At 38.3% G+C, this 14,890-nt stretch overlaps 1 protein-coding gene across 6 annotated transcripts in view; it reads left to right on the plus strand.

Annotated features, from left to right (window-relative positions):
- Nucleotides 1-14,890, plus strand: part of ARHGEF3 (Rho guanine nucleotide exchange factor 3) — a 130,761-nt gene that overhangs the window by 31,543 nt on the left and 84,328 nt on the right. For 5 of the 6 annotated variants that reach the window (XM_083795672.1, XM_083795671.1, XM_083795674.1 and 2 more), the window contains one exon: nucleotides 12,289-12,355. In XM_083795672.1, the coding sequence (XP_083651798.1) occupies nucleotides 12,289-12,355 (67 nt within the window). Of the gene's footprint in view, nucleotides 1-7,392; nucleotides 7,446-9,948; nucleotides 10,021-12,288; nucleotides 12,356-14,009; nucleotides 14,076-14,890 lie in introns of those variants that run through there. The other variant, XM_083795678.1, reaches the window with a different exon arrangement.

The raw sequence follows: 14,890 nt of genomic DNA on the forward strand, positions 1-14,890 counted from the left end.
ACTCCACTGCATTCAGGGGTTTCTATAGTAATTGCTACGGCAACAATGATGCAAAAAATGTTCCCACAGGAACCTAGCTGTGAGTAATAATGAACAACTGAAAGCATTTTGCTTTTGCATCTCAAGTTAAATATTCCTCGTGGAAATAGTGAGGCTGCTTTTTTGCTTAATCAATAGGAAGTCATTCTACTAGATAAAAGTTGAGATGATATTTATGGTTTCAGAGTGCCAATGTCATTTGAGCGTATTGCCCAATTATCATTCCTGAGAAGAACGAAGAGTGTTAGAAACATCAGGTGTAAAATCTGGCACTGGCTTCAAATGCCTCAAGTTGTAAAGAAACTTCCAATATCAAATACAAAGTACAAAATCTTCCAGTCAGAAATTATAACTTCCCAGCTATTAACAGTGTTACTTGTTATGTAAATGGGTTTACATAATTCGTGAAGATCAAACTCTTGGTAGTTTTCTGACTTCACTGTGCAATGAAGATCAAGATCAAAAGGGTCATAGCAGGGGACAGTATTTGTTGACTTCAGCGTCTATTTATAAGTTGCCTTAAAAACATTACTTGTTTTTTTGCAGAAATGAATTTGTCAGTGTTTGTACTAACTAAATGGAATATCCTGATGTCAGAGGATGCAATATTTATTCAAACTGTTTGTTATTAGCAAACAGTTAAGGCTCTCCCTGTGCATGTAAACTGGCCTTTGTGCATATAGTTGCCTTGTTTGTATTTGTTTCGCTTCCAATCTGAACAAAAGGGGAACCAAGCCGGTGTTTATGATATGAATAAGCTTTTTAACTTGACAGCATTTTAGGGCTTCATATGGATTTTTTTTACTCTCATGTTGTACGACAAAACACTCACGGAGTGTTAGTGTATGGATACAAGAAAAAGTCTTGCTGAGTTAAAACAAATAATGGAAAGATGTAAAAAAAATCAGTTGAAGCAGAAGAAGAATTATGAAGATCATTTAGTGAAATATGAGGAGAAAAATGTTTTGTAAGCCCAGGGTGCTGATAGCTGCTGTTACAGGTATTTAGGCAACTTAATTGGAATTACTGTGGAAACAGACATGAAGATGAAATGGAAATGAAGTTGTTGTTTCTTTTATTGGGGTTCCTGCACTGTGCATTCTGCTGATAATGCCAGTGAAAATCTTACAAGTGAAAATGTCATGGTGAATCTAAAAGTTGCATGGTTTGATCTTGATCAATTGTATGTCTACATTATGTATTGCTTTCCACTTTCATTCAAGGCCCCCCTGTAGTTCATTTTGGAGCACATGACATAACTCAGTTCAAAAAAAAAATATATATATATACACCAGTGGTTTACTAAAGAAAACTGGTTGTGTTGGGTACATAATTACTAAAAAGGCTTGCTTGTCTACAAATATTTCAGCTGTGAGTATCCTAAATATTTTGTTGAGCATAGATTCATTTGTTGTACTTGGTTTGTTGTGCTCTTAGTGAACTGAAAGTATCCTCTTCCAGGTTTCTTATTAACCAAAGAGAAAAATAGCATATTTCAGTGGGTGCTAATCTTTAAAACAGCACCAAAGCCAACAGTTTTGGGGGGGGGGGGGGGGGTGGAAAGTGGAGCTTTTCCATCAGAGTTGGTATAAATATTAAAACCTATTCCCATGGAAGGTTTCCTTATCAGTAAGTTAGTTAATTCTTTTTTTTTTTTCTTCCACTTCTTAATACTCTGTTCTTTTTTTAATTGGCAGCTTTAAGTGTGGGAGAAGTTCTGTTGCCTGTGTTTCGGTTATGTCATTGGAAAACAGATGCTTGTGTCCTGAGCAGAGCCCCAGAGTGCTGCAGGTTTAACATTTAGTGAGATTTGTACATATACTCTATTGAACTCTATATGACAAAGTAGCTAAATTGGATTTGACCTGACAATCTGCAATCCTTTAGTCACTGCAGAGGACTGAACTGGCATAAACATGAAGGTGTATGGTATAATTTCACTTTTCAAGTGATTGGTTACTACACAGTGAAGTTATGTCATGGCCATGGTTGCATGCCCTTGGAAAAGTTAATTAGCTCCAGTGGTGATAGGCTTGTTCAAATCTCAAGATAAGATGGCCTGGTCTGTCTTTGCCTGCATAAAAAGTACAGGAGTAGTTCTTGTCAACCCTTTTATAACACTTCTTCATGCAAGAATAATCTTTCTCAATAAAGCAGCATTCTGAAAGTTACAACCCAGGAGGTTCATGAAGCACCTAGATGATAACTTCTTGGTGCAGGTGCTAAGGGAGCCAACTAGGAAAGGTGCCCTCCTAGATCTGTTGCTGGAGAACAGAGAGGGTCTTGTGGGGGACTTGGCAATTGGCGGCCGTCTTGGTCATAGTGACCATGAAGTGACTGAGTTTAAAATTTATGGTGACAGAAGGAAAACTGCCACCAAAACTTCAGCCCTGGATATGGGGAAAGCAGACTTCAGGCTGCTCAGGGAACTAGTCAGCAAGGTCCCCTGGGAAACTGCTTTTGAAGGCATTGGTGTCCATCAGTGCTGGGCAGTCTTAAAGCACTGCCTCCTAAACACACAAGATCAGGAGATTCCAAAATATCGGAAGTCAAGCAGGTGGGGCAGAAGGCTGGCCTGGCTGACCAGGGATCTTCTACTGGAGCTTAGGTGATAAAAGAAAGTGTACGGCTGCTGGAAGGAGGGTCAGGCGACATGGAAGGAATACAGGGATGCTGTTTGTGTTTGTAGGGGGAAAATTCGTGTGGCAAAAGCCCAACTACAGTTGAAGCTGGCCATGTCTGTGGGAGACAATAAAAAAGGTTTTTATAGGTATGTGAACAGAAAAAGGAGAACCAAAGAAAATATAGGTCCGCTACTTGATGGGGAAGGTCTCCTCACAGACAATGATATAGGCAAAACAGAGATGTTTAATGCCTTCTTCACCTCTGTCTTCAACACTGATGATGGGCTTCAGGACCCAGGGTGCCCTGAGCTGGAGGACCATGAAGGTGGGAATGACGAACTCCCAACCAACTCTGAACATGTTTGGGATTTGCTGCTCCACCTGGATCCATACAAGTCCATGGGTCCGGATGGGATTCATCCCAGGGTGCTTAAAGAGCTGGCTGACATCATCACAGGACCTCTCTCAATTATTTTTCAACGATCTTGGGAATCTGGAGAGGTCCCATTGGACTGGAAGCTGGCAAACGTTGTGCCAATTTTCAAAAAGGGCAAGAAGACCCTAGCAATTACAGGCCTGTCAGTCTTACGTCAGTGCCCGGTAAAATTATGGAGAGGATGATCCTTGAAGTTACTGAGGCGCACCTGGGGGACAATGCAGTCATTGGTCCCAGCCAACATGGGTTCATGAGGGGTAGGTCCTGCCTAACAAATTTGATTTCCTTTTATGATAAGATCACCCATCTAGTCGATCAAGGGAAACCAGCTGATGTGATTTTTTTGGACTTCAGCAAAGCTTTTGACACGGTTTCCCATAGGATCCTACTGGACAAAATGTCCAGCATACAGCTAAACAAAACCATCATACAATGGGTGAGCAATTGGCTGATGGGCAGGGCTCAAAGGGTTGTGGTAAATGGGGCCACATGAGGCTGGCGGATGATCACTAGTGGGGTCCCTCAAGGCTCCATTTTAGGGCCAGTCCTCTTCAATGTTTTTATAAATGATTTGGATGTAGGACTAGAAGGTGTTTTCAGCAAATTTGCCGACGACACCAAACTTGGAGGAGTTGTGGACTCGGATGAGGGTGGAAAGGCCTTGCAGAGAGATCTGGACAGATTGGAGAGCTGGGCGATCACCAACCACATGAAGTTTAACAAAAGCAAGTGCCGGGTCCTGCACCTGGGACGGGGCAACCCTGGCTATACGTACAGACTGGGCGACGAGACGCTGGACAGCAGCCCCGCAGAGAGCGATCTGGGGGTTGTGGTTGACAGCAAGTTGAATATGAGCCAGCAGTGTGCCCTGGCAGCCAGGAGGGCCAACCGTATCCTGGGGTGCATCAAGCACAGCATTGCTAGTCGGTCGAGGGAAGTGATTGCCCTGCTCTACTCTGCGCTGGTGCGGCCTCACCTCGAGTACTGTGTGCAGTTTTGGGCACCACAGTATAAAAAGGACATTAAACTGTTGGAGAGTGTCCAGAGGAGGGCAACGAAGATGGTGAAGGGCCTAGAGGGGAAGACGTATGAGGAGCGGCTGAGGTCACTTGGCCTGTTCAGCCTGGAGAAGAGGAGGCTGAGGGGAGACCTCATCACAGTCTACAGCTTCCTCACGAGGGGGAGTGGAGGGGCAGGCGCTGACCTATTCTCTGTAATCACCAGTGATAGGACCCATGGGAAAGGTGTCAAGCTGAGGCAGGGGAAGTTTAGGCTGGACATCAGGAAGAGGTTCTTCACCGAAAGGGTGGTTGCACACTGGAACAGGCTCCCCAGGGAAGTAGTCACTGCACCAAGCCTGTCTGAATTTAAGAAGAGATTGGACTGTGCACTGAGTCACATGGTCTAAAATTTTGGGTAGACCTGTACGGTACCAGGAGTTGGACTTGATGATCCTTATGGGTCCCTTCCAACTCCGGATATTCCATGATTCTATGAACCCTTGATAATGGATTGCATTTAATAAAAGGAGTCTTCCTTCCTTGACTGATTGGCTTAATGCCACATCCTTGAGAAGCAGGTGTGAAGAATATCATGCAGCACTCTTTAAAAGGTATGCAGCAATCTTTAAAAGGTATGCAGGAGTGCTTTTCACTGTTCAGTACAAAGGAAGCTCTAAGTTGACTATAGGCTTAACAACATAACAACTTCATCTGACCTTTTTGATAGAAATCAAATTTTTGGGGGTCATTTTTACTTGAAATATAAGCTACAATGCAGAAAAAGATAAAAGTGCAAATGAGGGCATAAGGAAACAGTAGTATGGGAGTTTTAAAATCTTGTACTGGATTGACTTGCGCCCAAACGTTGTTTGTTTTAAATAGCATTGCCCTCTCTATTCAGTCCTTCTGACCCTTCAAGCTGTCTGTTAGTGAACCACAGCTTCACAGGAATTCATGTTTACCTTCAGAAAGAGAGCTAGACTATATGACTCCAAACAAAAAAGGCTTTCCACTCATTTTTGTTGTCAAGAACGTGATGTGATGGCACTTGAATGATTATTTTGAGGATGTTAGTAGCTTCTGTATAGCTTGACAGGGAAAATGCTGTTTGGTTGGATATCACAAAGCTCGAAATCCCTTGTCTGCTTTCTCTCGCTGACTGCTTTTGCTTCTAACTTATGAACAAATGTCCAATCTTGCTAAATTAAGTGGATTTCCCAACATTAGGTTCTCGATGAGAACTTTCTGTTTTGAAAACAAAATGGAATAAGCTTTTTCTGTTTCCTTGAACATGAACGTTGTTGTGAGTTTTTGCCTGGAGGCTTGATTCTTCTGGCATTCTCACGATGGGGACTGTTCAGATGCTGCCACTGGAGGTTTTTCTTCCCATGGACCGGAGGATCTTATCTGTACAGCTGGGTGGAGATGAACAAACATTTCTTTCTAATGAGTTGTTCTCTTTGTAAAGAATTCAGTGTATATCTGTGTTACAGTGGGGTGGTGTAATGAGTGAAAATTAACAAACATGTTATTGATGGTCTTCTTCGTGGTATGATTGAAATACTGTAGGAATAATTTGAGCATCCACATGCAAAGCCAGCCAGTGAATAATCTTTCTTATGTTTTACAATATTAATGAAATGGTGATATTTTCTTATAATACAGGATGCCCTTCTCATTATCCCTGGCATTAATTCAGCTATACCTTGTCAAACAGAAAAAAAAAAAAAACACTAACACTGTGTCCTTCTGTTGGCTGGTAGCCAGGGCTATTTCAGCTGTGAATACGGTTCATATATGTCAAGGGGATGCATTTATAGTGGTATATCTCAAATGCAATTCATTACATTAACCTGCAGTAGTTAAAAATGAAGAAATAACGTATGTTTACAGCTTAGCTCCAAGCCTGTGTTTCCCTAGAAGCTGAAATAGTACATCACTAGGACTTTTTTTTTATCAAAATTTAGAACTTTACTTGATCTTCAGAGGTTTTTTTTTTTTTTTTTCTGTTTCATAAAATTAGTATTAATCTTTAAAGAAAATAAATCAAATGCAGAAATGGAAAGATATGTTATGTAGCTCCTTTGGGTTTTAGTAGTGATGGGATATTTTGCAGTGCTGTGAATCGGTTCACTGTATAAACAAACATGTCCCACACCTACTCTTTTCCCATGCTTTCTTTGGAACAACTCACTGGTATTTGTACCTGCTTCAGTGGTGCAGGCTTTTGTCTGCATACACCCAGATTCACAAGGGCTGTTTTTCTTTTATACTGTTTATGACACTCAATTCATGATGATAGGACAGTAGAAGATAGTCAGTATTCAGGAAGTTAGCACACCAACTAAAAATCCTTCATCTGCTTTTTTTCTTGGTGGATATCTTACGTTTCTCTGCAGGTAGTAACTGTCTGATCTTGTTTACCTAAGTGGATATTTTTTTCCAGTTATCTGGCTGTGGACTCTATGTAGAGTAGCTCTTAAAGAGCTCATGTCTGCAGAATCAAACTTTGGTAAATTAAGCATAAACACAATCATTTTGAGATACTTTGCCTTTCAGAAGTGTAGCAAGTAAAATCTTCATAAGAACTTAAAACTTCTCAGTCAAATTCTACTCAAAGTCAACTTCTCCCCCTTGGAAAATAGACGAAGTTTTACACGTTCTCCTTTTGGTGCTAAAGTGCGCAGGCTTTGTATAGAAAAGGAATGACATTCAACGTTTCAGGTGAAGGAGTCAGTGTTTTTATTAAAACACATTTTTTCTCTGCTTTTAAAATCAGTGCCAAAGGTACTCAAACTTATTGTTATCTGTAACTTAAAACATCCAAGAGAATCAGTATTGTTCAAAACCATTGTTCAAAGCTAAAAGAGCTCTTGTAAATCTTTGGCTTCACCAGGTAAACTGTTTTGGAATATTTTGCAATTCATTAGCAGAAATATACCCTAGTATGTTAAAATAAATATGTTTTTATTAACAGTGTATTATTGTACACTTTTGGGAGGTTGAGCTGATATTACAAAGAATAGTTCTGAGCAGTAAGCACTATTTGTTATTTAACTGTATCTTGCTAAAATATTCACAGCTGTAGTAACAACCTTTTATTTTTGCAGTTTGAAAAGAATTTTTACTTCGTCTCTAAGTGGTTTGAGCTTTCCATTTTTTAATTTGAGTATTCATGTAGATTTCTGAAATACACTTTTTTTTTTTTCCAAATAGATGCAGCAGTTGAGTATTTTAAGCACATAGCTTGGATATTCATATCTAAAAAAAATTGATAGTGCTGTGTGTGCAGAGAGACTGCTGAAGGACCAGCTGAAGATGCAAGTTACATGAGCTTAACATAAAGTAATGTAAATCCTTCATTTATCTCATTGTGCCTCAACATAGATAAGTCTTTTCCTCTTGGAAATGTTATAAAAACTTTACAACAGTCGATGGATGTTTTGGTTTTTAGATTCCTTTATATTCTACTTATTGTCAGTTACCTACAGCGCAGCACAGGTTGCACAAAAAATGCACTGATTTATTCTGGGAGGCATGTTGATTTGGTGTCTATCTAAAAATTTCAGTAAGGGTATCTTTGTCCAACAGATATTTTTATTATTTGTTATTATTTGTATTATTTATTATCTGTTTGTAGTGTGTGTGTGTGAACCTAAACAGAAAATCCCACATGTTTTAAGGACAAAGGTCTTATTTTATGACTTCTAGTTTTTGTAGTTATTTTTGTTTTTTTACCCTTTGTCAACAAATTTTGGGGGACATGGCTGGGTTCTGTCCAGAGTTTTATGCAGAAAGAATAGTTGTGGGTCGTGTTCAATTTTTGTTGAAACTCTACAGTTTTCCTAATCTGCCCTGTAAATGTTACTGCTACTGGCGATAGGCAAGAAGCAAAGAATTCAAGCTTTGGTCTAAGTTCCAAGGCAGTATTGGAACACACTAGGTATATAGTTACTGAGCTCAGTAAATATAAAACATAGTGGACATTTTTTGCAAAACCTTTTTAAGAAAGATCAATGTTTTGTTTCCGGACAAGCAGTTATGATGATGCTGGTTTACTGTGAATTTTTTTTTTTTTCCTGAATGAAAGCAGCAGATGGGACAATATAAACATACTGAACATACTTTAAGCCAAATAACATTTCCTTCTGTCCTGGTGGAAATGCATCTTTATTTTCAATTCAGTGTTCCAGTCTTTCATTCTTAAAACTCCAGTACTAGGGAGAAAAGGTTTTGGTAACTTTTAGTTAAATGAAAAGGCATATCCATCTGTAAGAAAGATTGGGTATGGCAGCCTTGAGATTACTGTTATAAGTAATTCCAGGAAGCAACTTTTCTCTTTCTGTCACCTGGCATGTAATTCCTTTTGTCCCAGCCATCATCTAGTCTCTGAGCATATATTGTATATTCACAGAATCACAGAATCGTCTAGGTTGGAAGAGACCTCCAAGATCATCTAGTACAACCTCTGTCCTAACACTAACAAGTCCTACACTAAACCATAAGTTCATGAGTGTATATTCAAGAGTGTCAGTCACATTCCATGTAGTTATAAGAAGCATCCCTGTCTTGTTCTTGACATCTCAAAAATCCTTACTAGAGTGTCTGAGTGTTGTTTGTTTTAGACATCTGAGTCTCTCAGGATCAGATGTGTTCATCACTGCTTATGCCCATTAATTTGTCTCCTCTTTCCATCTTTGCGTGAATATTTTAAATTTGTTGTCTCTGCTACCTACTTATGCCAGTGATTATTTTAATTATTGGTCTGGTCAGTAAATTGTTTTATTTCCAAAGCAAGGGGCTTTAATACACCTATTGATGCAGTATCCCTATTATCAAAGCATAAGATTTAATGGCTATTCTGTTAGCTTTATGTTTTTGTATTTAAAATATCAAATACTATTTCAATAACGTTTTGATAATGCAGTCAGACTGTTTCTTAATTAGCTTTCATTCTGTTGCAAATCAGGGAAGATTTATCCAGTAAACAGAATATTCTTTGTAGCAGTGCCCTGTAGAAAAAAAGTAAGACAGTAATTTTAAATGTCTTTGCCAAAACCTGCAGTACTCTAATTATTTTCCAGTATGATTCTCACCAATATTTATAGACTGTTGGGAAGACAGAGAATAAAATAGCTTGAAGATAGTGAAGGACCAAACTGAGAACTGCAAATGAGGTCATGTTTTTACTACAACTATGCTTTGTTGAAGTGTAGTTGAGAATCAGAGTTTGCATTTTACCTTGCTCTGGTTTAGGGGCGCGTTCAGCTGAAAAATGCTGGTTTGTAGTGCTGGCCATGGCACATGAATACACTTAGTCTAGATGGTTTCTAGGTATGATAATAGTAAGATTTCTAGAACAGTCTTTCGGTAAGATAAGAGGACAGTGCTTTTGTAGTTTTAAGGTCTTGATAAGCTTGAGGTGGGCTATACGAAATGGTTGTTTGTGATGGGAAATTGGAGTTGATGTATTTACTGTTGTTCCCACATCTTAGAATTTGAATGCCTCTGGTGAAGTTTTCCTGGTCCATTGTATGGGCCCAAGAGAGCAATTGTTTCAAACTGCCATCCTGCATTTTGAAAGGCTCTCTTCTGTTAATCTTAGTAACGATACAAAGCTTTATTAAAGGTTCTCCCCAAACTGATTTTGTTGCTTTCTGTTTCATTGAAAGTGACTTCTTTGTATGATTTATGGGCATCTCTTTTCTGAATGAGTTTTGGATAGAATAGAAAATAGGGAAGTAGCAGGTTAGATATATATCATGTGAAAGTTTTTGAAGAAATGGTTTAACATAGCCTTTATGGTGGTAAATGAGTATAATTCTTAAGCCTAATTTCTGTTCACTAGATGAGAGCTGCACGCATTAGGTGAAAAAAGAATTTGCAGAGAATTTGGTTACATCCCATAGATATCAGCCCAGTAAGTATTGGAAAGGCGTACAGTGACTTTGATAAGTTTTACTAGCTCGTTAATTAAGCACTCCTTTTGTTAAAACTGTCTTGGTTTTCCTGCATTTAGGGCTCTTTAATAGTGATACTATTAAAAAGAAAGGAATTAGCATACCATTCTGAATAATAAAGAGGTTTGTTCTCACCAAAATAAAGTAAGGTCCCTAACTGATAAGACAAGCAAGGAGGACAAACATGATGAAAACAGGCAAATTGTAGATGTAATATTAAGTATCTTCTCTGTGAAGACTTAGTGACTGTTGCCGTGAGATCTGGGATGCTTTCACTGAATGGGAAGGTTACAGATAAATTGTTAGTCATCAGACTTCTTTTAAGGGATGGCCTTCAGTTTACAATATGTAGTAATAAATTGGCTAATTTATTACTTAGCATAGTCCCTGGCTCCTGTTAAAAGATTGTGGAGAGCAATAATTTGTTATGAAACTTTCATTTACCTTGTTTTTTCCCTGTTTTGTAAGCTATCGTCAATCCTCTCATACTTATTCAAGTTGAAATATCTTTGTTTCCCCTATATTCAGCTTAATTAAAATACAACTAGTGCTGGTGGTCTTAATAAACTGGGAAAATATATGCATGAATAGTGTTAAAATATCAAAGAAAATGCAGAAATATAAGTTTAAGTGTGACATTTCTTGAAAAATTACTAAGGAGCACAACTCTATAGAAAGCACACAAAGCATCTTGGAGAACCTGACTCTGGTTCTTGTTGGAGATGATTTGTGCATGCCACTGAACAAAAAGGATGTAAAACAGTGTTAGGATAATGGAAATCTGTGTAAATTGTTGATCACGTTTTTTTTTTTTCATAATGCAGTTACAGTTCCACTGAGGATCTTGTGTTAGACATTCAATTTCTCAATATCTGAACTCGGAAAACTGTTGTATGAGAACTTCTTCATGGATAGTCTATAAAATCTGTGCTGTATGCTCTTTGTGGTTTTTAATGACTTCATCACAGTGCTTGAAATATTGATATCCTTTATGGTTGGCTGGCTACTAGAATGAAAAACTGAAAATATTAACACCAAGGTTTGAGTTGTAACAACAACTAGTTGTCATGATATTTTATTATTTGTGTTATGTTAACATGTAAAAATGGCTATTGTGATCTTAGCTCTGACATCTTTCAATGTACATAATATGAAAATGTCCATGTGCAACATATTTTACACCAAATAGGGAAGACAGAAGACTAAGACAGATAATTATTGCTATCCTGACTACACAAGAGAAACTGGGACACAGTGTGCTGAAGTCCCTCAGGAATTCTACACAGCAGGAGCTACTCCCAAATCCTTCATGCTAGACTAGTGCTTTAACTGCAAAAACATCTGTTCTGTTATTGTTGGATGAAGAGGAGGTTTGACAGGCAGCTATTTAATTTGCTGGTTTTTAACCAAGTTTTTATGTTCCTGTAATCTCTGTAATTGCATGGCTTGAGTTGCAGTGTGCACAACACTTAGGTCCTGCCACAAAATTATTTGTTGGTTTGGTCAACTTCAGCAGGTCAGTCAAGCTTTGATCTGACTTCATGTGTCAAATCTCAGCAATGTTTGCCTACCTTTGCAAAGCAATTTAAGATCTTACTTCAAGATCTTAATGAATGAAAAGCACTCATTAAGAGCGAAGCGGATAACATTATGGTTACCTTTCAGAAATAATTGTACAGTGATAATTACAGGGTAAGAAGAAGGTTTTGGAATGAGTATAAACTGTAGTCAGCTTCTCCAGGTGTTAGCATAAAGGTATGGTTAGCTTGCTTTACGTTGGTGCCTTGCGTAGTGTCAGCATTCGGGCTGAGAGCTCCTTGGTGAGCTGCCCAGCCCAGCTGTCACACTGCACCACTGCGCAGCGCATGGCACAACTGCAGCTTCACAGACCCACACTGTTCAGGTCAGGGTCATCTCTTCTGGCTGAAAATCAGTAGGAGTAATGAGAAGTTACTGCCAGACATCAAGCCAGTCCATCTCTGAAGGCTTTTGAGGCTGCCATGTCCCTTAGCACTCAATCTAAATTGAAATGTTTTTCTAAACTGAAGAGAAAAACCTGTCAGAATTACAGCCAAGGAAATCTAAGGTGTCTTAGTACTTGAAATCTGTGTTTCTCTTTTCTCTCTTCTGTTGTCACTCTGTTGTTGATGTAGAAAATAATGATGGCTGAAAATGTAATGATAAATGATTTTGTAATGGTAAATGATTTTCCTTGTTTCATCTTGCAGGCCGAAACAACAGCAACAGAACAATTTTTCCTTGTTTCCTTCTACTAAGGGCTGGAATTTCAGAGGGGTAAGTTTGGTGTTGTTTTAATATTCCCTCCTGCTTTATCCTGTTGCAGTATGACTTTGTAGTTAAAACATGATCTGTGAGTGCTCAAATCACAGCAAAACAAATATGGAATGGAAACTTTAATTTTGTAATTTCCTAAAAGGCCTTGTGTGTATAAAAACAAACAAACAAAAACACACAACTTTTGTTCAGGTGATTGGCTGACTTCCTATTGGCTAGGGAGACAATTTAGCATAATCAGTTTAACATACAGTGTGATTTTAAAAAATGGAGTAAAATTGGTGTGCTTTCATATCTAAAAGTAAATTAGCAAGACTGAGGTGATTTACACTTTTTTTTTTGCTGTAATATAGATATTTATAGAGTTGTTGAAAACTTCTATATCTGAATTTTGCAGAAGTACAGATGGAGAGTGAGTTTGTATTAAGGAGATTGTATAAATGTGTTGTCTCAGAGTTTCTTCAACAAAGGATTTAAGTAGAAAAGATGTTACTTAAATGCTTTGTTGAAAGGGTAAATGACATCAATAAGTTGAATGATCAGCGGTGGTCATAGTACCATAAACATTAAAACTAAAAATATTTTTCACAATATCTGATACTGACTTTTGTACTCTACTTCATATTTTGAATAGAGCCTCCACTATTGCTTACTGTGAACTTCTTATTTTCCCCATTTATTTCTTTCATTGCACCACAAAGCTATAGGGATGAAATCCTCGGTGTTACTGAGAAAATAGTTTCCTCACCAATGCTTCATCAAGAAATCAGGAAAAACAAACAAACAAAAAACAACATCTTCTGAGCTGTTGATTAATTCTAAATTTTGGAGTCAGTTTAAAAATAAAATTAATGTTAGTATTTTGTCAAGTCTTCAGCTGTGCTGGAAAATTATATAAGGAAGCTCATATAGAAAGAATATTGTAGGTATGAGCTAAAGCTGGTGAGACAGTGATGCAGTGGCTCGCTGGGACTATAAAGGCCTGGAGCTGGTAAGTGTGGTGGTGTGATATCAGTGATCCAGGCTGTGTGGCAGAGGTGGACTGGGCTAATACACTAAGAATAGAGAACTGGCAAGGTGGTTTTTTTTTGTTTGTTTGTTTGTTTTTAAACGCATGCACACACACAAAAAACATCTTCAGAATTAAGAGGAGAAATCAAGAACCTAAAAGGAGATAGCAGTGTGTTCTATTTATAGCCTGAATAAGAGAAAAAGGGCACTAAAATAGATAAAAGGATCTTCAGACTGCTTCCTTCATGTACAGAAATGAAGATATGTGGGAGTTGTCTGCCCCTGTATTTCTAAGGAAGCTTATGGGACACTAACAAAGAGGTCCATTTCTATAGTTGTAATATTTCATGAAATGAATGGTGATTGGCAGTTGAAGTGAATTGTTTGGAATAAACTACTGTGTTGGGGAAGAACCTGTGCCAGCTGTTCACTCGATCTGTTCAGATGCTGAAGCCAAGCCAAGTGAGCACTGGACAAGAAAGCTAAGTCCCTGCTGACATTTGCAATTTGTCAGCATCGACTTTGTTTTGGTGGATGGAAAAAACGTGTTCTGGGAAGTCCGATGAGCAGACTTCAGGTCACAAAGGCTTTGATACAGATGGTTAATGATAAAAGATTAACTTTGATGTCTTTTCTCAAACAGGCATAAAATCTTACTGGGTAAAAGAACTAAGTTAATGTTGACAGTGGAATAACCGAAATGCTTGAGGTGATGTACTCATAGCTATGCTTTTTAAAAATGTATCTGTTATTTCTATACTACAGACTATAATACAGGGTCATTTAAAGTCACAAACAATAAAACAGGAGAAAGTTGTTAAGCATAAAATTACAATGTTGTATACCTGTCCTCACTTTGCACTCAGATCACTGGTTTAAAATGTCTGTATCTCATGCTGATCAAGTGGGCTTGTTAAAGTGTCAGTGAGCAAACACCAATGTAAACCTCAAAGAAAGATAAGGAAGGCCCAGATGCTAAACACTTCACGAGGGGAAACTCCTCCATACTTCTAGCTTCCTCTCCTTTCTTAAATTCATTTTATCAGAAGAAGCTTTTTTCCATTCTGAGGTGTTCATTTTGAGCCTCATGGTTAGAGATCATATTTAATTTCCTCTATGGGGATTTCCATGTCAAGATGATATCATTTATGTGTTTTTCTGTCAAAGCTGTCAGTTTTAGATAATAGTAGCAATTACTTCCAGAACTTTGGGTAGTGTTCTAGGTATCAGTGGAGAGCTGATTTTGGGGAAAAACAAATAATCCTGGCAAAATCCTGTTCTAGATGAAATTTAGGCTTCAAGTTACAGAGAGATGCAATCTCTCTGCTACATGCTGCTTCTGCATGCATCATAATTTAGACTTTGAAGAGATTGTACAGTCAGATGTCCAGCAAACAGCGTTTCAGTGGGAAGGTATTTACAGAACTGTAGTTTCGGAGAGGAACAGAACCTGTGGAGGGAGATAAGAATATCACAAACCGGGGGCAGGTTTAATTAGAAAACCAGAACACAGGAGGTGGTAGA

Source organism: Anser anser, assembly GCF_964211835.1.
Source record: "Anser anser genome assembly, chromosome: 12".
Taxonomy (NCBI): Eukaryota; Metazoa; Chordata; class Aves; order Anseriformes; family Anatidae; genus Anser; species Anser anser.